Below are 23,499 nucleotides of genomic sequence, written 5' to 3'. Positions count from 1 at the left end.
TTTTACAACAGAAAAATACATCTTAATAGTCTTCTTGATCTTATTAAAATTATTGTTCTTAATACTAAATACAAGTAACAAATAAATGATGTATTATTAATACGTATTGAACATAAACTTCATTCACCGACAAAGTAAGCGTTAGTTTTAACATGTTATGGAATTATACCGCAAAAGAAATCTGGATTGAATGAAACAATTAATTTGAATCTTCTCTAACGTATTCATTTATCCTATGTGAATCAGAACGAGTTATATTTGTTTTCTATAATAAATGTAATCTATAATAAATAATTGTTAATCTGTAAAGTGTCATGTCTTATATGCTCTACGTGTATTAGTTTGATACATTGCATTGATTTTAACTGATTCAGTTCTGTTATTTAATAGCTGATAATGTAGAGTTTTCATTTAAAATCTTAAAGGAATAATTTATGAAATTTTGCGAAGTGAGAATTAGGTGAAAAGTCGACGGCTGCGCTGATTGTCTGACAGGGGAAGGCGAACAAGTCTTTTTTTCTCTAAAACGTCGCAAGACGTTAATTATAATCGCAAGTTCCGTTCTTTCACATTTTTCATTAAACAATGCCCTACCGGCGAAACGAAGTCGCGTGCGTTGCGTAACGTTGAAAAGAACGACAAGACAAGATAATCAGGAGGAATGTATACCTATATCTGAAGTTTGAATCTAATTATACATACGTTATGTGAAACATCTGCCTCTAACGAAGAATAAAATCAAGACGAAATTACGTAGGTACATCGAATTGAGTAAATCGAACGAGCAACTTTCGAAGATTATTCTTATTCTGAGAGTGAATTGCATTGTCTACTAATTTAGAATCTTTTCTTTCAATATACTTTGATACTTGATTTTTATTCTTTGATATTTTGACATTATGATATTTTCATCTATTTTTTGATCTCTTGATATTTGATACACCAATATACATTGAAAATTAAAAATTAAATTAAAAATCCTTCTAAAAAGATAAAAGCACGATAATGTAACCACAATCGTCGTTGAAATTCAAGGTTGAAATTTTGGAAAGTATTTCATAATTTTAATTAAAGATCTTGCTCCTTTCGCTGAACAATCTTCATGTGTTGTTTTCATGCATTACAAAATATTTGACATTTTGGATACTAAAGATTTTCTGTGAACAACATGCGTTGTACAATGCTGACCTAACTCACAGTAAACAGAGTCGTTAAAAGACACCGCTTCTTCTGTTTCCAAGCAGCACAATCGAGTGGGAAAATACACGATTCACTGGTTGTCAATTTTTCAAACGCGAGACAGGCATTACAAGTAACCTGTTAACCTGGAAAAGACGAGTTAACTCGTCGTTCCAATTACCACTATTTCTAATCCGTTGTAACTAGAATCTGCAATTTTTTAAATGCATAATAATATAACAATATGTCTGAATTACATTTGCAAGAATTGATAGAAACTAAGTTCGGTTTCATTAATTTTGCACCACAGGTTCAGAAGCAATTTTTGATCGAAGAATAACCTATAATAGTTAAGCTTGCGCGATTTTAACGCGTTAAATTATCAAATAAGCCGATAATTGAACTGACAGATTCATATTACGCGTGGTATCTTTTAACTAAAATCAGAGAAGCGACGTTAAATTTGCGAATACATCATGAATAATGCATGTAGTTTCGACATACTATGTAGAAAGTAAAGCAGATTGTATCGGTTTATTCTTTCTTTCGTTTTATTGAATCAATTGATCCTTGAAAACGTAGGTTTGTAGAAGATATTCACAGAAAAATATACTTTAAGAAAGATATATTGAATTAATAAGAGAATTTCATAGGCAGACTCTCTATTTTACGAAAATTTCAACTTTCAAATGTGAAATATCGACTTTATTTTGAACTGAATTCCATTACAGTATTCGTTACACTACTTAGTGTGTAAAACACCACTATCACTATTTAAAATAAAAAATAAAATATAACTATTAAGGAACTATTAAGGAAATTAAGTAAAATATCACTATTTAGGAACCATTCCTTTTTAATAAAAACATGAATTTGCATGAAATATGCATTGTCTATTAATAATGGGAAATTTGAAAAATTGACGCTAAAATTCTAGCTCAAACCTGAAGTAAATACAAATTTGCCTTCGTTGAATTGAAATCATATGCATACGACGAGAGTATAAATTGACATCATAAAAAAAAATTTAATAGTATTTATATTTATTTAACATTGCAGAAAGTTATATACACGTGTAAAGCTTATAGCGGATAATCTGTCGAAATCAAAAGTTAGAATAAGTTTTTCTTCGTGCGTGCATCTCGCAATAATGCTATTACAGTATTATCGACTTGCGTCGCGAATATACCTTGGCATTAAGAATCATAGAATCATTCTACCTTTCCCTTGAAATATTCTCACTAAGTTCGTCGTACTGTTTGTCTAACATTCTCTCTGACCGTGTATATAAAAATAACGGTTCGCTTCTTTACTTTTTTTCTTTCGTTTCTTTGACAGCACGCATTAACGAATCACGCACGATATTTTATTATAGATGAGAAAAAATATAACGGTAGATTTTTATAATTGATCAAAGTTCGACGCTGGGATATTTAGGATTGGAAACGTGTTATGGGATATCATTATTCATGAATATGTATGAACTTGTTATTGTTCATGATACTTCTGTACGCGGTATTTCTCGTAACTGGATCTTGATTATAGTTTTGTCCTAAGTGGCAAGGAAAGAAAAAAGAGCCGAGAGAGAGAAGTTTCTCATGAGCCAACGAGGTCTAACATTATGTGACACGATTGTTCTGCAAACACAGTCACAGATTGTTCGCAGCCTTTTACATACTTCTTTATGGGCTACTGGAATATTAATCTTCTCCAGTTCAGATACTTATCGTGATAAAAACCGTGCTAAGTACTTAGCATAGTGTACTATGCTATGTTATACTTTCTTACATTATTAGTTAACAATAAGTATCTTTTTCGCTTCCTATCGATACAATGTCGAATGTATATTAAAATGTTTCAATGTTATTTTCAACAATTCACGAAAATATCTGATAATATAACACTGCAATATTGATCGTATATACGAGTTTTTAGCACAGAACGAGTGTTCTAGTTGAATCGAAAATGTATTTGGGTTTGCGTCGGTCGAGAACCTGAAATTGAAATTATAATTTCCAGCTTTGGAAACGAGTTTAAAATATGAAATGGAGATTACTAACTTAAATTAAGAAAAATAAATTTCGTATCAAAGATTTGAAAAAAAAGGATGATAATTATTAAATCGATGATCATTCTTATACGTTGTATGTTAAAAATTATAAAGAAATGGATCTGAGAAATAAAATGACGACTAAGACTTGAGAAATCATATTCATCCTATAAATTACATCAGCGATAAAAATCTCAGCCGCTTATACTAGTCATATCCTCCGTGAAACGAGCTTAGCTCTAACCTTTTTTGTACGAACAATTTTCCACAATTCATTGGAACATCCGATATCCGGCGACCATAGCGGCATAAAGTGAAGTATAAATCTTGAAACGTACGATTAGAGAAGTGGAAGTAATGGAGACTTTTTCTCAGTAAACGTAAAAGACGTACTCTTGTTTAATAGGCATGCTAAAAATTGCCCCTAACAGCTCGTTGCTCCAGCGTTACGTAAAGCGGCTTGTTAAGAAAACTTTATATGAATTACTGCGAATTTTAAGGTTGAAACACCTGGATAAATCTCGTTGCACAATCTTCTCTTCTGACGTTTTTATCATACAACTCTTGTCGCATATATGAATTTAATATATTCTAGTATTTCATCAAAACATTTCATTGTTATTCTTATGTTATTGTTTTTTTCATTTTATATCGGAGATTATAGTTTGTATGTGTAAGAAGTATTATTCTGAGTAGCAAGATTCTGAGATACCTTAAAATAAAAGTTCTAAATTTCATCCTGCAAGTCATAATTACATATAAAATTCCACCTAATTGAGAATTATTCAGACTACTTAACGTCAGCTGTTACTCGAGAGTGAAATTATGAAAATATTCATAACGTCTGCGGTACTCCAGAATTCCGGAACAACCGTTAAATGTTAATCGGTATTCGTCTTCTGACAGTTATTATCTACGCTTAATGTTTAAAAATGTTCTCTTATTACACACCAATTCAAGACATACTGTATGTCATTAATTTCTATCTCTCAAACATTTGATTTAATTTATCATTTAATTCCCCCGAATTTCATAATACATACATATGATTTTGCAATCACATCCTGCGCTAATTACTGCATCAAATAATTAGAAATTTATTGATATTAATTAGAAATAAATTGCGGATGTACGTACGTGTTTATGCAACTTCGTATTTTATGTACAGGAACGAATAGGAAAATGGAATTTAACTGTAGATTTGTTTCATTTATTAAATATTATAACGAATACTTTATTTTGAATATTCATTTTTCACATTTTTACATCTTTTTTTCAACAAGTGCGTAAACATCCGCAATTTCATTGTGAGACTGACATTGTGAGACGTTTTTCATTACGTCATTAAGGATCGATTCTCCTTTTTCACAGACGTTAAAGATACGTAGTGTTAAAGCAATAAAATTCTACGGAAGCAGTAATAGAAGCTCGATAGAACTGCTAGAAATAAATAGTCTTGGTATTGCATAAATTTTGATTGACGTACGCGCTATTTGAGCGGCCAGGCGTTATGACGAAGTGTAAAACGTTACAAGGCTCGAATAGTTACGAGTTGGACGAAGAGATTTCGATTGCGTGACAGTCGTATATGTGAGCAATAATTACCGGTAAAACGCAGCACGAGATCAAACGAAATATTACACGCGATGTATTTAAAATGCGGTGAACGTCAATTTCCAATTGTTTGCTTTAGCCAAACAACGACGAGAAACTTATTTTATTTTCGAATTTTCATAAATTTCGTTTATAAAGAAATTTTTGTATAATTTAGTTAGAAACAGTTGGAAACTTAAATGTTGGCATACCAACTTTTATTGCTGTCTCCTTTAGTCTGTAATTTTACAAAATTTCTTCAATGTTATTATTTTGTAAAAAGATCAAGGTTGTACCTAGATAATTACAGATATTAAAAATTTCTGTCCGGTTAGCTAATGAAGCTGTCTGACGAAATTGTAGGTTGAACTTTTTACTCGTTCATTTCGTCGCAGCGAAAGTGTCGTTGAGAAATCAACTTGGAATCATTTAATTAATCGCGAGCGAATGACTTAATATCGGCCATTCATAAATTTCACTGTAAGAATTTTTAGAAGGAAACGCTTTTTATCCTTCGATAAATTACTCTTGGAAAACTTCATTTCGGCTGTTCGTTTTCATCATGGAAAATTTACGGAACGTATAACCTTGGAGCAAAAATATTCTTTGTCTCATTACTATATCCAAGCGATTCGCTATTGAATATCTATAAGTTAAAAAGCTGACTATCATTCTTTTACTCGTAGTAATTAGATTTCGATTTTTATTCAAATATGTCCTGTCCTCTTTTCTGGAAAGATATTTCGAGACTTAACATAAAGACGTGAAAAATGCTATTTTTCATTATCTCATATGTTCACAGTAAAAGTCGTTGATGTGATATATTTAGAGTTGAATTTTAAATGGATTCTGCGTTTGAGAAACGAAAACTCTTATTTGATATGCCGAATTTCATGAAATTTGCGAATGTTCCCTATTGAGCCCTAGTATGCTATCAAATTTTACTTAAAGATCAAAGAATAGTGTTTCAAACCAGATACGATACGACTCTTCCTCTCAAAGAACGTAAACTCTTCGTAGAAGTTGGAAATAAGTAAATTTAACGAAGTCACGTACGGATAGGGAACATATATCATCGTATTCTCTCCAATAAATCTGTAACTTTTTCCGAACGAAGTGTTCGCGTTTGTTAAATGGCCAAATAGAACGTATCCTCCACATTTGGTGAAATTTATCCTCGAATAAAGTGAAATACGACTCGAAAGACGAGGCGACATTCGTGACGCTACCTAATTGTAAAATTGCATAGTACGTATACTATGTAAATTTAGTATTATAAGGTGCTCTAGTTCGAACTTTGAAAGTATGCACAGAGTAAGAATAAAATGAATCTTTAGGGGCTTATAATTTTGACCGAGTGAATGGAAGTAAAATAAACGGAAGTTAAATGGAAAATTAAAGAGATACATAATATAGCGTCCTAAAATCAATCTTTTCGATATAAGATCTATTTATAATCATTCAATAGGTATCATAACCGAATCTCTTTATAATACATTAAATGGGGATATTTTCATTCTGCGGGAATATTTTATGGATGGGAAAAAAGAGATTTAAAGCTTTTAGCTGTACAGAGCGGAAATTCAATATTTCTAAAAATCCTCATTCAATAATTAACGAAATGGAGGAATTTTAAGCTTTTAACAGTAGAACGAAAGTTCAATATTTTCAAAAATTCTCATTTAGTGTTAATACAATTTTAATTAAATTTCCTTTCTCATTCGTATGTCGAGTATGTCTTATTCGTGTACATTCGTCTCTCACATAATTTTAATCAAATGTTATAAACTTTTTACGAATTATCAAAGAATAGATTTTATTCAAATGTAAAGAAATATAGAGAAATTTTTAATTTTATTCCTTCTTTCAAGACTCATGTACGCCTCGTACATTTGTAGCAACGTAATGACAGCAGTTACTTTTTAATGATAGAAAATTATAGGATTGTGTAGAAAATAAAGCTTCGCAACGATCGACAACAAATCGGTGTAAAATATTTTGGCGGAATTGACGTTATTCAAGCAAAGAAACAGGATGATTATTTAATACCGTTTTATAAGTATTGCGACACGCGTGTAGGCACGCATAACTTGCAGACAGGGTAATTTTTTCTTTTCTGTCAGAAAAATCACCGAAGAAAGTGTGGGAGGCTTCCTCGTTTCCGTTACCACGATTCCACACATTTATGCGATGTAAATTATAACAGATGCTGATACAAGTCTATTTCTCGACGATCAGGCAAGCATGAATGGACTTTCCGCCAGGAGAACAACAGATTCGGGTCTCGAAATTTCTTATGTAATTGCGAAGAAAGTGTCTCATTACTGAAAATGAATTTCAACTTCTCGTTCTTACAATTCGATTTTTATTTTATACGTCGCTAACAACTTTGATAAAATGCTTCCCAGAATTTTTTAATTTCCCATGCTATACGTAACCGAGTGAACCTAACTTTAATAGCAGCTTGTATTCTGTATTTAAAATATATTGTTAGATTGCAGGTATTTATGAAAATTCATATTTGTACGAATATAATTTAAAAAATGGAATTTCAACAAATAATTGCTTTTTCTATTAAATATTATAAAGAATTCTATACTTTGGATATTTTATATATTTTTGCATATTATGTGTATTTCATGCGTTCTTCGATCTCAAAGTTTTCCAGAAATCCATAAAAAGCCGAACTCTATATAAGACAAATCCAGCCAACTGGTAATTCTGCGCTGAAGATGCGTTTGACGCGTTCCAATACGAGACATTCTCAGTCGAGGATATTGAATTCTCTCTCGTCCAAGCTTTCGACACGTGTACGTCCCGATCGAGAAACGTCGCTATGCAATTAGTCTGTTGTACGTTGTAAGTCTGACAGGGTGTCGAAGCAAAAAGCCAGGAAAACTAGCAAAAAAAAAGAAGCTGCAGAACTGCGTGACTTTCGTAACCGACGTGGTTCTCGGTCAGTGAACGTAACGGTGTTGAAGGTGTGTACACACGATCAAGCACGTTCACGCTGACAGTGTCCTTTCATACTGCAAGTAGCGATGCGCGCTGAAACATTTGGAATCGTATCAAACATTTATACGTGACATGGAGTTTCATGAACATGATTCGATATTTGAAACTTTCGAAGGTCTTGGCAAATCTTGAATCTTGAATCTTGAGTCCTGACTTTTGAACGTTTAAAGTTTTTCGGAGTTTTAAAAGATTTTGGCTCCTTAAAATTTCGTTAAGTATCGAAAGTCTCGAAAAACTTCGTAGGTTTCAAAGTCACAAGAATTTGATGGGTAGATGTCAAGACTTTGAATCTCAGGACTTTCAACATTTTCAAAATTTTGAAGATACATCAGTGATGTTGAAGAATTCCAATTCGAGATCGAAACCTTATACGTTCAAAACGTATACAAACTCAAGATTCAACACGTATCAGGACTCAGGAATCTTAAATATCGAAAGTGGCTCGAGTTCTTATAATATTGAAAAACTTGGAATACCATTTCGGAATTGGAATTTGAACAAAATTGGAATAATCAACTGTAAGATTCTCTTGTCTAACTCAATTAAGAGAACAGGCAAGGTAACGATGCGAAGAATTTCTTTAATGATTCGCATTATCATATGTGATTCATAGATTCGAGAAAAGAAGGAAAAAAGTGATACGCAATCGTGATTTATTCGAACAATTATCGATCAGTGGATGAAAATCAATTGGAGAAATCGAGCATCTGTCGTCGATTGGTGACATCGATCGAAATAAGAATTTGTAACTGCTGTTGACATACGTCGTAAAGATTATTACATTATGCAACTAAATTCTATGATTTTCTCGTTCCTTGTAACGAATGGAGTTTTAGATGTGAGAGGAAACTCGTTTTAACTGATGGTTAAGTAATGAATTTTATGTGTATCGTTGACTTCTGGCTATTGGTGAAATTTAATAGTAGATTCGATAGAGATTGATGAATAGAAATTTTGTTATCGATAATGTTTTCGTCTTTAAGCTTTCCAGGAAATGAATTTTAATTAGTGCTTTAGTAGGTATTTTAGTATAGCTATTTTTATATTAATAGTTACCTAGAAAGGTTATTTTTACTAAATGCTGTTTCATAAAGTAGTTCATAACTACTTGTCTTGCAATGTTCTTAGTAGCTACTTAAGTGAGCGTTAACCATTAATTTTTATACTACGGTAGCAGACACGAAATATTAAAACGTTATACGTAACTTATTAAGATAATTCTGCGAGAGACTGCCAGCATTTCTCGGAGATAATAGATCATAGCATTGTTCCTTGCATTGATCATAGCATTGTTCAATATTGTTTAAATACCTTTGCTAAGCAAACAGGAATGAGAGCTTAGCTCACTTGTTATTTTCCGAGATTTTCCAATGATTCCAGATTAATGCAATAGAACTCCATTTACATAAGTTTTATTTATTCGAATGAAATTTTAATTAGTGCCAGATTAAGTGAACTTTCGATTGTTGAGTCTATTTATCTAAACGTGAACTTATCATATGAATGGAAGATAATAGATGGTAGGGGAGAATGAACGTACTTCTATTGTATGAACTCTAGTTATATAAACTATTTGTCCTCCGACAAGTTCATATAAAACGAGTTTTAGTGTACATCATACTTTGCCTTCGTAATTGTCATAAAAATTAAACATTCATAGTTTCTTGTAATCTAACTTTTACCATATATTAAGAAGAATATAGGTATAGAACGTTCCTCTGCCAAAATAAGTGGCCTTCAACATACGACGCGAAAATAGGAAGATGCTAAGCGCTTCTTCCATATATTTACGGGAATTAGCCCGCGTTTTAAATCGGGACGCAGGCTATTTCAATGGAAACTAAATCGTTTGAAATGTCATGAAACATACATATGTAAACCTGGAAAGGTAGTCGGTCTAATTATTCGTCTCAGTAGGAGAGCCGGATAATAACAATTGCGTGGAATGCTGGGAAAACTATTACATAACTAACGATAAGTCGGAAATTAACTGCCGCTTAATTTAAAACAGAATAAGAAATAATATTTACAGGTATGATCAAGTAGATAACAATTAATCGTTTTACAATGAAAAACGTATCTCAAAAATTCAACAACATTTTATCTATTATCGCAAATCTTATTACAAAAATAATCGGCTAATCAATAGTCATCGCCTGTGAATATTATCGAACAATTTCTCACAATAGCTATTGCACTTTACGATACTCAGCCACTTTCTATCGCATTCGCAACCACCGGTCGCTCTACTATAAACTCCAATCCCATCTCCAAAGATTACCGTAACACATTGCAACGCAACTCGCGTAATACCAACGACAAAAAGACCAACAAACGATTGCAAATTCCCCGCAACATCGAACTCCTCGATCTCGTTCACTTCGCTTCATCGATCATCCGTTGAAAGAAAACCAAGCCAGATGGTAAAATCTCTTTCTCGAGAAGACGCATAGAGGAACAATAAGAACCGCGCAATGTTTTTGTTTCACGTGTATCTACATCTACAGAGCAATAATTACGGTTCACAACGGTAGGAGAGGAACGTTGGGTGCCGGAATGCCGAGCGAGAATGAGGAGCGTAGGAAGAGGAAACGCGACGTGAAAAGCATATTATGGCACCGTTGTAGGAGTTGTAGGACACAGGGCCAAAGGACTTTTCACGATTATAAAACATGACTCGGTACTTTTATTGAGAAATCGTTCACTCTATCGCTACGATTTAGAAAATAAGTAAGAAAAGAACTTCTTAAGCTTGAAGGTGTATTATCGCGAATTATGAGCCAAACAAAAATTTCAATGTATGGTCTATCTATTATCATTATCATGAATTTTTATGCAACTTAATTTCTTTGTAAATATAATGAAAAAAATCCAAGTTCAATAAAAAATTGTTCCACCTAACAGGTATTACAAAAAGCGTTGCACTTTGGATATTTTATATATTTTTTCATATTATGTGGACTCTGTGAAATTTTGCATTTTCAAATTTCCTACAAGTGTATAAAAATGCGCGGTCCAATAACACGTGATGAACAGTTTCATTTATTTAATTATTTATTAAAATCATAAGAAGAAAGCTTTTTATTCTATTGGTTCATAGTGATATATGAAAAGCATCATGGTAACTGAAGCATACAGGAAAAAACTTGTCTTTAATTGCAAGATACAGACCAGATAAGAGATTCTTCTCAACTCATAAAAAGACCATCGTCGTTAGTTCAAGCAGTAGCATTTAAAACACTTTAGTGGAAACTACTTCGCTATCGTATTTTAACGTAATATCGGCTAACATCTAAACAAATAGTTAAAGTTCATTGTTATGTGGCGATTCGTATTTACATAAGCAAAGTGAATATTTTTTACAATAATGTATATTGAAAATTATTTAATTAGTTAACACAAATAATATCATCTCTAAAGCATTTCGTGAATAATACCATGTTGCGAAATACCTTAGATATTTTACATCAGAAATTTTCATTTAATTAATTTTATACTAGAAATTGCCCATAGAGAAGGATTAAGAACAGAACGCGAGGAAAATAGGAGGATCGACGCATCGATCGCGATTGCGCGTCTACGTGACTCGATTTCCGCATCGTAGAAGCGTCCTATAGTCGTCGAAACGCCGTAAATTGTTTAATCGAGGATAATTGAATAGAAAGTCGAAGGTAGTTCAAAGAGCTTGAAGAGTTTAAACAAGTGAAGAGGTCTGAAACGACACGATCGTGAAGAGATTTTTAATTCGGACAAATTGACAAAGACGAAAACGGATTCCAACATAGCTCAAAGAAAAAGGAACAGAGATTCTACGTTGATGAAACATTTTTGGCTTCTCACAGTGGATTTAAACGCTACTTTCTTTTTCTTCTTAAATACTTTCTTCCGCGACAACAATTTAAAAATCCACATATTACGTCCAATCAAACGAAAGTACCAACGAACCCATATCTCTCGTGTTGCTAAAAGTACAAATTATTACAGTATAGACTCGATTATCCAGTTTGATGAGCCTAGAACTATAGCCTTGACAAAGCTTTGCAGCGAATGGTAAAATAGGTACTGCAATTTTTGCATTTATTCATATCGATGATTGCGAATTCGTCTAGCGTCCTCAAAACTCGATACGCGAGTATCGCGATGCGCGAAATGAATCCAATTTCTGTTGAAATTGAACAATCTCGACATGGGTGTCACGGTAGGCTAGCTCGTATTTTAACGTGCGTTTTCGTAACGTATTTTCGTTTATGATTGAAAATTACTTATCGATGTAAAACTCGTTTCAATAATGGATTTAAATCTTTTATTGCACTACGATTCTGCGGAAGAAAATATATAAAATGTATATATGAATTAATTATATGCTTTAGTTACACTTTTAATAGGGATTTTCTTTTAATCTCCAATACTTAAGTTTCTTTAACAGTTTTAACAGTATAACTACGTCCCATATATAATAAGAATATAACTGTATCCCAACATAATTTTCAATATTTGTTTCTAACAATTTTAGTATTTTTTCAATTCTGTGCGTTCAACGTTTTATATAAAACGAGTATTCAAAATGGACAGATAATCTCGCACAAAAGAGAAGAAGCTAGAAAGTTGGATGATTAGTAGACTGTCACCTTTGTTACAACGAAATTTCTCTTTTTTATAGCGAATTTTTATCGAAGAGTAGGGCTGGGAACAAGGCATCAAAGTAGAAAGTCTAACGTTTCCTTCTTCCTTCACCCTTTGAGCGAACGAAAGTGCAACTTTGTTCGGTTGATTGTAAAATTAGCTGTTTCACTATTCCAATCAATACTTGAAAGGCTTACATTTCTCTATTTAACTCACAGATAATTAAAATGTCATTCATTTAAATTCCCGATGGCAACGGATATTTCCATTACTGAAACTTTTGCTTACTTCACGCAACGATAGATTTATTTATCAATTCTTCGTTTCTTGTAGATGCTAACTAAAGAATATAAAATTACATATGAAATTTTTCATTGATGATGAGATTGATAAAAAATAATAAAGAGTAGATGCAAAAGAAAATTACTAAGAATACTGAAATAAAGAGCATTATATCTTTTTAAATTTACCATCTCAGGTTTGGTAAAAAATCAATAAACGTTCCAGATGAGCTGTAACTGTCCATTAACGCCTTCAACCGGGCCGACTTTAGCATCAACATGCGGTGGTTCGTCCTTCATGTTGTTCATGGGCCTTCTAGAAGTATTCCTTCGTAGCCAGTGCGACCTCGAGGATCCATGCAACAGGCCGCTACCACCCCCTACTGTTAACTCCAGGTAAAATAAAACAAGTTATAAAAAGAGCCCCGAAATTTTGAAGCTTAACTATCGCGAATTATGAGCACGAGTTATAAAAAAGATTTTAATATACAAAAAAGAGAAAACATTTTTAGTTGTTTAATCCTTTATTATAACAGCTTAACCAACAATTCCACAGAAAAGACTGATAAAAGCCGTCATAAATAATAGAACGTTTTTCAAAGAGCAATAAGAAAGGTGGTAACTAACGGAGGAGATAATGAACTTATAATTTGTTAAAAATGATCCTTAACTCTTATAACGAGATTGCGTATTTCTATGCAAATTCATATTTTGGAGAATACAATTTAGAAACTAGAACATCGATAGAAGATCGTTTTACCTATTAAGTATTACAAAAAGCATTATACTTTGGATACTTTACTAGTTTGAATTTTATCATATTATCGGCGTTCTGTATAATTTTATCTTTTCTTGTCGCAATACACAATACGCTAGTATAAGGCTTCTAACAATATTAAAGTTCTCCAAACAATGCCTTTGACTAATACACACATATATCCTATCAAATCCAATTCGTGGAAGCGTGAAAACATATTTCAACGTACTCTGATCACTGTAACCCACATTTGGAATAAAACTCGTTTGAATGTAAGATTTTCTGGAAGCATTCCAGCATCGATATCGCAAGGGAAGGTATATGTACATACTAGAAATACAGTAGGAAAAGTTTCGAAACATATATGCGCGTATCCCTTACGAAAATAAATTTAAACTGTGCCTGAAAATAAGATCATCGATTATGTCTATATGTATGTATATGGTCCAAGTTGCAAGTTTCGAACTCTAGAGATTAAACTCTCTAACCGGGTCACGGTCGAGTGAAATGACAAATTGGTCACGCCTTCAAATGGAGTTGATTCGATAACCCAGAAACTCGTTTCGTTTATCGAAATCAAAAAGAAAGGAAATCGAATATCGATTAAAAACTCACAAACACGTATCCAGATATTTTTTCACAGTTATTCCTATGAATACTAAATTAGCATTTTAAAATAACAGAACAGTGACACTTTTGTTGTGAAATTTGATTTTAGAAAGGCTAATCGATACAAAACCGATCATAATATCCGATTGTCCGTTTTTATTTTATTTTATTTACCACTCGATATTCTGTATCTCGTTAGCGAAAATCCAAAAGGATTCGTATTTCATTTTCCATGCTCCGTTTAACTGAAATCCTTCTGTCAGTTTTAAAGCGATATCTGTTTTACGTGTGCGCTTATTCGACTCGATTATATTCGTCTTTTCTACGTGCATATTTTTAGAAAATTATATTACCCAATTAAATCTATAAAATTGGTATCATCGTAGAAAATCTTCCAAAATATATGACACGGTATGACAATTTTTATTTTAACAACATATTCAAAATGAAGGAACTGTCATAATGTTTAATCGATCGAATAAATCTTCATATAGGTTTCATGTAGCCTTAGTTATATTTACGTCCACGTCTAATTCTGAGCTTTTAAAACATCGGGAGAAATTCTGGAATGCTTATTGAAGTCTCTTTACTACATTGTCCAATTGTTCTTAAGTGAAACGTCTAAAAGATTTCTCGAGAAAGATAAATATTCGCTTCGAAGAAACTTACGATTGAAATTTCGCTTGGGACGTGAATGACCCAGGTTGCCTACGAAGGGTTAATAAAAATATGAAATTCTATAAAAATCCACACTCCACTAACACTAACCTCGGTAATATGGAACAAAAATAACGTTAGGAAAAAGATTTATCTTCAACCAAGATCACCTATGGCCTTCATTCCGCTCTTTTTTCCTGCTATCTTCTGCTATATTTTTTCGGTTTTCCTTATATGCTTCATAAATTCTTCCTCTTCCCTGTACCGCGTCGTTTCATTAAACACTCAACCGAGCATCAGAGCGAATCGAAAGAGATTCCGGAAGTATCTCGACAAACGACGAGGGAATAAAATTGTTCGAACAGGAACCAGAATGTCTGGTGATGGTCAAACGACAACGAAGAAGGCCTTCTTAATTGTTACAGACACGGTTCACGTGATATCGTACGGAAACTATAGTCCGTTGTCTGCGTCCTTCTCGGAAGTGAACATCCATGCATACGTATCCATGAAATTGTAACGTGTATGTATTCATGAAATTGTAGTGTGTATGTAACCATGCGTAATGGCCCGGTACCATTGTTCCAATGATTCTCTCACGTTGCATCACACCTGCTCCATGAATCTGCGCTTGCAGTTCTGCCGGATGCTCACTGAGGCAACCAGATTCGGTAGTTAGATCCTTCGTGCGGTTTCAAACAGCCGCGAATCCGTGCTCTGAGTTATAGATAATTTGATGAAATTGAAGGCGCGTCACTAGGAACCGTTCGCGGTTAAACGCGAAAGGCAGAATGTGCGACAGATTCTGTGAACCATTCAAATGTAATCAGAATGGAAGTAGATAGAAACGTGACGAAGAAATGCTCGTAAAGCTGAAACTCTAACGAGTTGGAACTCTTCGGTGATATTATTGATCGAATCTTGAAATCGTGTTTTGCAAAGGACGCGAGAACTTTCGGAAAGAAAATCGCTCGTTGTAGTAAAGTAATCTTGGAATTTTATAATTTTGGAATCGTTAAAAGAAACGTTTGTTGCCGGAATGGATGGAAATAAAGCAATCTACCGTTGATATCTGTATTGTTATTAATCAACGTTGAAAATCAATGTGATTTCCATACGATACAGCAACTTTCAGTAGAATTACTTGAAGCGAGTAACTTTCATTGAATTTTTGGAAATTACTAAAAAGAACTGTTCACTATTAAGCTTTATCGAAATAAAGCAAATTGCTGTTAATATCTGTGTTATTCTTAACTGATGTTTAAGGTCAACCCATTTTTCAAGAGGTGAAATCTTCCAAAGAAAATCACGATCGAACTATCGAGTGGTTCAAAGAAGTTTTCCATGCTAGAATCGATTAAAGGCAGGCAAATTGCTGTTAATGTCCTTAACCCCTTCCCGTACTTTAGCGAGTCAGACTCGCGATGAAAATTTTGGCCCAAACATGAATATCGCGAGTCTGACTCGCGACCAGATACTTGGGCCAAACGTAAACATAACAAGCCGAGCTCGCGGACTGTTTTTTTGCCCGTTACGATCGTGACTGAATGTTAGTTCCTGTTTACGAGCATCAGTCTGGTCTGTTTCGTCGAACTGAATGGCACGGGAAGGGATTAATAAGAATTATCTGTAATACATGTTCATAAGGAAATTCGATAGTAGGAGGTACGATAACTGTAGGATTAAGGTCAACAAGCGAAAGTATACTCGAATCTACAATACCACAGTTGAAAATCACCTGAAGAATAGCTAACGATATTTATACGCGTTTCTCATTTTTAATTATACATCTTGTTTCTTCTCTCATTTTTCATTTCTCTACAAGAAAATCTAAAAAATCTAAAGAATAATTTCATAACTTCCACGGTAATATACAAAGTAATCTACAAATAGCGCAAGTACTTTTATAATTAAAGCCAGAACCTTTATTCTTAAAAAATTACTTATGTATAACGTAATTTCTAGCAGATACTAATAACTACTTATTGCAGGAAGTAACCGGAAGCCATCGTTAAGTCGAAGAGCAAGAGGATTATGAATAATAAATAAGTAATATAATGCAACTTCTGGGTCAATTATATCATCGGTCAGAGAGAAATTTCATAATTTCAAATTAAATATTCTTATTACGCGTACTCGGTTCTCCAAGTGTCTGCCACTGTTCGCCCAGTCCATTGCTTCTCTACGCAATACAACGCAGATTTACGCTATTACATACGTTCAGAATACAGAACACAAAATTCAGAATACAATAATAGCAAAGGGTGAACCGTTATTAACCGATTTCCCGTGAGATATTTGTTCATCGGTTCATATACATTTAATGAGCTCGTTTTCGCGTTTCTCATGCGTGTCATGAATTACATAACACATTTCTTCTGCGTAATTTGACACAAGATGACACGAGACGACGCAACGCTCTCCTTTCTTCTTAACATATTTCACGCTTGTCGCGTATGGATATAAATAATTTTTTCCATGTTACGATGTAGCTACTTGTGCTAGTCATGTAACAGTGTTATCTCATATACAATTCTTGTATAATACTTGGATTTAAAATTAAACGAATTTCTTTCCAAACTGTTATTCCCGTAAAAATAATAATTAAAATGTACAACCACTGCTAATCGAACTGTCATCGCTACAATATATTGTACATTTGCTATAATTTACTACGTATTTGGCAAAATATTTTTATGCGCATCCCGTTCACATACATAAAATATATTTTTATATTTCATAAATGTCAGGTAGCAGAGTGGTTTCTGTAAATTCTTGAAATATCGCATAAGGCAATAATATTTTATAACACAATTAGGAACGTTTCGCAAGCATTGCAGGCAGCATCATTTAGCATACATCTATCACTAATATTATATTAATTAACAGATGTAATACTAGCGAAACTTTGACATATTTGTATCATTCTTTATACGCATTATTATTATATTATCTATATATCAAAATTTTACAATTTCTAATTGATCCTTCGAATCCATATAGGTGTCATATACTCATGGTTAAAGTAGATACGTGATAAAAGCCGAGACGTATGTAGCAAACGTATTAAACTACTGCCAAAGGCCCTTAATTGGAAGCTGTGGAAACCGTATCGCGATAATCGACGGTGATTAATAATAATATCGATGGAAACGATTGCACAGATGATAATAGTGACGAAACACAATTACTGGAAACAGATATTGCAGAACGGAGCGAGTTATTGAGAATATCCCGTTGCTTCATTTTAATCTATTTCCGTTGCCGCGATGTTAGAAGGCAGCATGATTGACTGAAATTAATAATGAACGCAGGCTAACTGTCTTCCTACGGAAGGTTTCTGTTGTGCAAGAAAATGGAATTGGCATTAAAAAACGAGTAATGGCTGGTGAATTTTATTTTCTGACTGGTGGTTGGAAAGAATGAAAAGGACGGTTTAAAAATTGCGTGAGTGAGAGGTAGCGAGTAAAAAACGACGTTTCATATATGTGGATACGTTGATAACGAGTTAAAAGTCTTCTCGATCGATCCGCATTGTTTGTAGGTATCGATAAATAATAAAAATATCGTGCCGGTAATAGTAATAATAGAAATGTGGAAGTACAGATAGCAAATTGAGATTACAATAATCTTGACGTAATTCTAGAAATAAAATTTCAGTTTCTCTTAGCCACTTTTGTTAGAGAAAACTTTTTAAAATATATTAGTTCTATATTATAGAAGTTACGAAGAAAATGTATCGCGTTATATTTACTTTATACCATGAAATACGATATTAAAGAATAGAAGAAGAAGAAGGACGTAATATGGTGTAAAAATAAATAACAGAGAAAATATGTAAAAATAAAAAGAAGAGGACATGTAGAAGTAAAACCTAATTTATATAATAACTACGATTTGAATGATAATATAACAATAGTGTAATAAAATTTCGTGCATTTATTAGAAAAACAATTAAATATTACGAACCCGACGTGCTCTGATTTCTGTATTTAAAGCTTTTCAAGTTTCTTATTACATCTTTCCTTAAAACAATGATAATGTATACATGTGTATGTATTCATGCAGCAAGCTCATTTTAAAAAGCTACAAACCATTGACAACAGGCGAAAGAAAAATTTGTAAAGAATTTACAAGTATACGTAGTCAATAATCTGTTCCGCGTAGAAAAACTGGTTTTCTTGCACTTTAAATAACTAGACTTGAGTATTATTTCATTTCCTAGGGCATTCAAACTCAAAACGTAGGAACTGTGTGAAAATAAGTTAAAACGAATATTACGCAGTAAAATCAGGATTTTCTATGCTACTTTAGAGATTATTCAAATTTCATAATAAATAGATAGTTGGAAAAAGTTCGTCCTTCGGATTTCGCTTGGACATAATTTGAGAACCCTCTATTTTTATTGTTGTTAAAAATGTTTGGACTTAATTAATCAACATACAAATACTATAATAAATACAATAATACACAGGTATGTACTTTTCGTAGCGAGTAGATATACCTAAACATGAAATACAAGATCATTCAAAGAAACATAGCATGAAATTTTATGCTCATTCTTCGAAATCATTCAGGTTGTACCATCCTCCGTTTCTAAATGTTCTCTTAACAATATACTGGACACTTGACAAAAATCGCAAATGAAAGACACGTCGACTATTCAGGCCCATATTTTCAATGCATAAACTTGTCGTCCCTCAGCGAACCAAGTGTACATTTCACAGAATGTACACAGCTGCATGCACCTCATGGCATTCAAAATACCATTACCACTTGGTACGAACGTCCCCAACGAACTCCTAAGAAATCCACCTTTCGCTCTGCTCAACCGCTATAGGACTTTCGTGCCTTTAACCCAGTTTCTAATTCTTATGAAGCCGTAACCGCTTCTTCGAACGAGGTGAAGATGCATCGGTTTTTACCATTAAAAGGGTATGACGAATAACAAAATAATCTGTCACTTAGAAATGAGTGAAATCGTAACCTTGTTCGGGATAGTCTGCATTTCATAAGAAGTATGTAGAGCAAACGCGTGGGACTACAGTTGATCTGCGTGAAACTTGACTTTGAAGAACAGATTACGCAATACGATCTATTTGCGTTTAAGCAGTTTCCGATCGCTGTTGTATGACATAATATTATATGAAAGTATGTAGCGGTATTGTGCAGTAATTATCAGCGACGTTAATAAAAGTTGATTATGATTGGGAATAATGAAATAATATTTTTAATACCAGCAACGATTATTGCGGATCGAAAACAATTTTCGCCATCGATTAATTTAATTTTCGAATACCATGTAGAAACTATTAAAGGTGTCAAAAATAAACTTTTTATAAAACGAATAAATAAAGATGAGAAAAGCTGTTATCCGTACCGTTAGCCAGTTGTAAAGCGGTTTGAAGTCGATAGAAATACAATTGTAATTGTAAAAAATAAATTCTTAAATTTTCTTCTAAATCAAAAGTTATTTAACTAGATAATAATAAATGATAATATTGATAATAAACAAAAGAAAAATACATAGTAAATCGATCATACGATCCGTTCTTTATTGCATAGAGTATTCTTTATTCTTTAATTTCAAAGATTTTCAATCATCGATAAGTACGGAAATTTATATATATATATGTGTGTAGATGACGTTTATTTGTGTTAATTTCAGGTACGATTTCGTAGTAATTGGAGGTGGCAGTGCAGGTGCAACAGTTGCGTCGCGATTATCAGAGGAGCCACGATTTTCGGTGTTATTATTAGAAGCCGGTCTGGATGAGCCCACTGGGACGCAGATACCTTCGTTCTTTTTTAATTTTATTGGGACTAACATCGATTGGCAGTATAACACCGAAAGTGAAGACACTGCGTGTCTAAATAAAGATGATCGCAAGTGTTACTGGCCCAGGGGTAAGGTATGTATCCTCTAAAGTCAGAACAATCTTTAATATAATCCCTTTTATGATTTCGCATTTGATGGTGGTGACGAATATGGAACACAGCTTCGATTCTAAATTTACGTGTATATTTTACGTAATTTGTATTCATACAAAACAAAGTTCATTTACAATTAGTTAGTATTATATATAGCTCTATTTAGAATTGTCTTATATTCGGAATAATATTGTCCATAAATATCAGACCGATCAAAAACTTAATATTCTCGTTATATTTTCCAAGTTATTACTTAAGAACCTCTCTCTGGTGTCAATTCTTTGCCTTTTTTTATAACTGGAGTTCTGCTAAAATTAAACAGGAACAAGGAATATAATATTATGTATGTACCCGCCTCGCTCTAATTCCATATGTATCTGTAACGAATGGCTGACATTTCACAATATCTACATATATGAGCTTTTAGAATGCAGCTAGAAGGAAATATTTCTATCGTTCTACAATTTAAAATTTACAATAATATGCATGAAATAATTTCTTTTGATTGTTATTTGTAGAAGAAAGAAAAATTTTTTAATTTTTAACTATCTACTCGCAACATTTAACTATTATGTATAACGCGTCATTTGTTAAGTTATTATTATCATCTTATCACGTCACTATGTTCCATTTTCAATTTCTGCTCTTATTTAGTCATCCGTGTACCTCAATAATCCTCATTTCATTGTCGCTATCATAACATGTACGAATAATGGAGGACAATAAACGAATGGGTAATTAAAATGTTATTCAGGTGCTGGGAGGAACCAGCGTTATGAATGGCATGATGTATATGAGGGGCTCGCGAAAGGATTACGACGACTGGGCGAGGCTTGGAAACATAGGATGGTCTTATCAAGATGTCCTTCCATATTTCATCAGGAGCGAGGATAATCTCCAAGCAAACAGTATGGATTACGGTTATCACGGTGTCGGTGGACCACTCACGGTCACGCAGTTCCCTTATCACCCGCCTTTGAGTTATTCTATCCTCGAAGCTGGAAATGAACTTGGTAAGTTTGTTCTTAAGCTGTTATTTGGTGTGACGAAAGTACGAAACAAATCATCGCTTAGTTACTTGATTAATATCATACGTAGTTGACCTTAGCAATCACAGTTGATATAAAAAGTAAAACTACATTTACCTAAAATAAAACTATACATTTTTTTCTTTTAGCTTTAGTTTCTACATTAACTATGATTATTAATTAAGATCGGCTATGTGTTAGATGAATTAACATAAGATTGTATAACTAAAAATGTATTAGAACAGCTTAATTAAAGCAATGTAATAATTAGCACTTGTGTAATATCTGATTGATAATGGCTCTCTTCGCTATCACATACAACAATTACGTTCTAATGATAGGTTTATCTAACGACGGTTTTTTGTTATTTCTTTCCTTTTCTTTTTTTTCATAACGATACTGAACTTTCGTAATAAGACACGGTATTTTCTTGAATGAAATTAACTGCCACGATTTTTCTTCGATATCTTTTTGTAAGTCGTAAAAGGTTTTTATACTTTCAGGCATTAAGGATATACATATTTTAACCATTCTAAACTTTCAAAAAATCTGAGAATACGATACGACTGTTCGTTGAATCAATTACTCAAAAGCTTTTTCAACAAAAACACAAGTTCAGAGGAAAAAACATTCAACTGTGATATTTTGCCTGGCTAATTAACAACGTAGCTTGCTTATTGTCTGGACACCTCATTAACTGTCGGAAACACTGCGAGCGAACTTTCCAAGTGAACAATTCAATATTTAGCCAAGAATTAAATCACGTCAACTCGAATATAGCCCTTTTCAGTAAAACTTTAACTTGAAAAGAACGTCTCCAATCCTGAAATAGCACGATAAACGAATTGGAACAACTTCTGTTTAACTTCCATTATAAGTCACCAGTTACAACAGTAAGATAAAATTCGCGAGAAAGTTGGAAAATGGTCGAAAAAAACTTGGCTAACAACGAGTCGATCTACTTAAATCGAATAGCATCTAACCTGTTATTACGCGACAACAAGAAACTCGTTTCTTCTTTATTTCGTTGTTACTCCTCGCGTGAGTCTAATGACCCGTTTTACCATCCATCGAAAGACCAGTTACATAATCAGCTCTCACGTCAGCTAATTACTATACTATTTTCACCAATAGCTTCCCTCTGACAATGCTAACGTATAACTTCCATAATACATGGAACGACCTTGTTACGTATTTATAAGTGGCGCGCGGCTTTTCGAAGCGAGATCGATCCCGAATTCCCGAGCAAAAGAAATTCGAAACGAACAACGTTGACGAGTAAAAGCGGATCGATGTCGTAAGTGAGAAGCTTGTGGATCCGCAATGCTTTTACGTAACATACGGCCACGCCTTTTTTTAATATCTTGCTAAAATTGAAAAATACGCGAAGACTTACGAGATGAACGAGGAAATGTATAATCATGGTCGCGCGTATACGGATATAATACACGCACGATATCTTAGGCAATTTATTAAGACATTGGTGTTTATATACTGTAAATTTATAAGAGAAATTAAATCTGTAGTTTATCTGCAATTAATACTACTAAAGTTGTTTAAATTCTATTTATATATTTATATATATTATTGTATTTATATATAAGGTTTTCATAAAAGCTTGCGATATCGTTCGACGTTTACAAGCTAATCGAGAAGTTCAGTGGAAAAGTTCTACAATAGACAAAAGCCTAAATTCCTAAACTTAAACGTTAATAGAACATCTTCGTGATCCCAAACATTAAATAAAGATCATCTATAAAGACCCTATTTTATAAA

At 33.2% G+C, this 23,499-nt stretch overlaps 1 protein-coding gene across 3 annotated transcripts in view; it reads left to right on the top strand.

Moving 5' to 3' along the window:
* The window catches only part of LOC126878398 (glucose dehydrogenase [FAD, quinone]), a 34,323-nt gene that overhangs the window by 440 nt on the left and 10,384 nt on the right, over window positions 1-23,499 (top strand). Inside the window, exons 1-4 of one of the 3 annotated variants that reach the window (XM_050641174.1) lie at window positions 11,078-11,185; window positions 12,968-13,137; window positions 20,433-20,676; window positions 21,450-21,708. In XM_050641174.1, the coding sequence (XP_050497131.1) occupies window positions 12,968-13,137; window positions 20,433-20,676; window positions 21,450-21,708 (673 nt within the window). In that variant the 5' untranslated portion in view covers window positions 11,078-11,185. The other 2 variants (XM_050641172.1, XM_050641173.1) reach the window with 2 other exon arrangements.

This window comes from Bombus huntii, chromosome 2, assembly GCF_024542735.1.
Source record: "Bombus huntii isolate Logan2020A chromosome 2, iyBomHunt1.1, whole genome shotgun sequence".
NCBI lineage: Eukaryota > Metazoa > Arthropoda > Insecta > Hymenoptera > Apidae > Bombus > Bombus huntii.
This window is presented reverse-complemented; position numbering and strand designations above follow the sequence as displayed.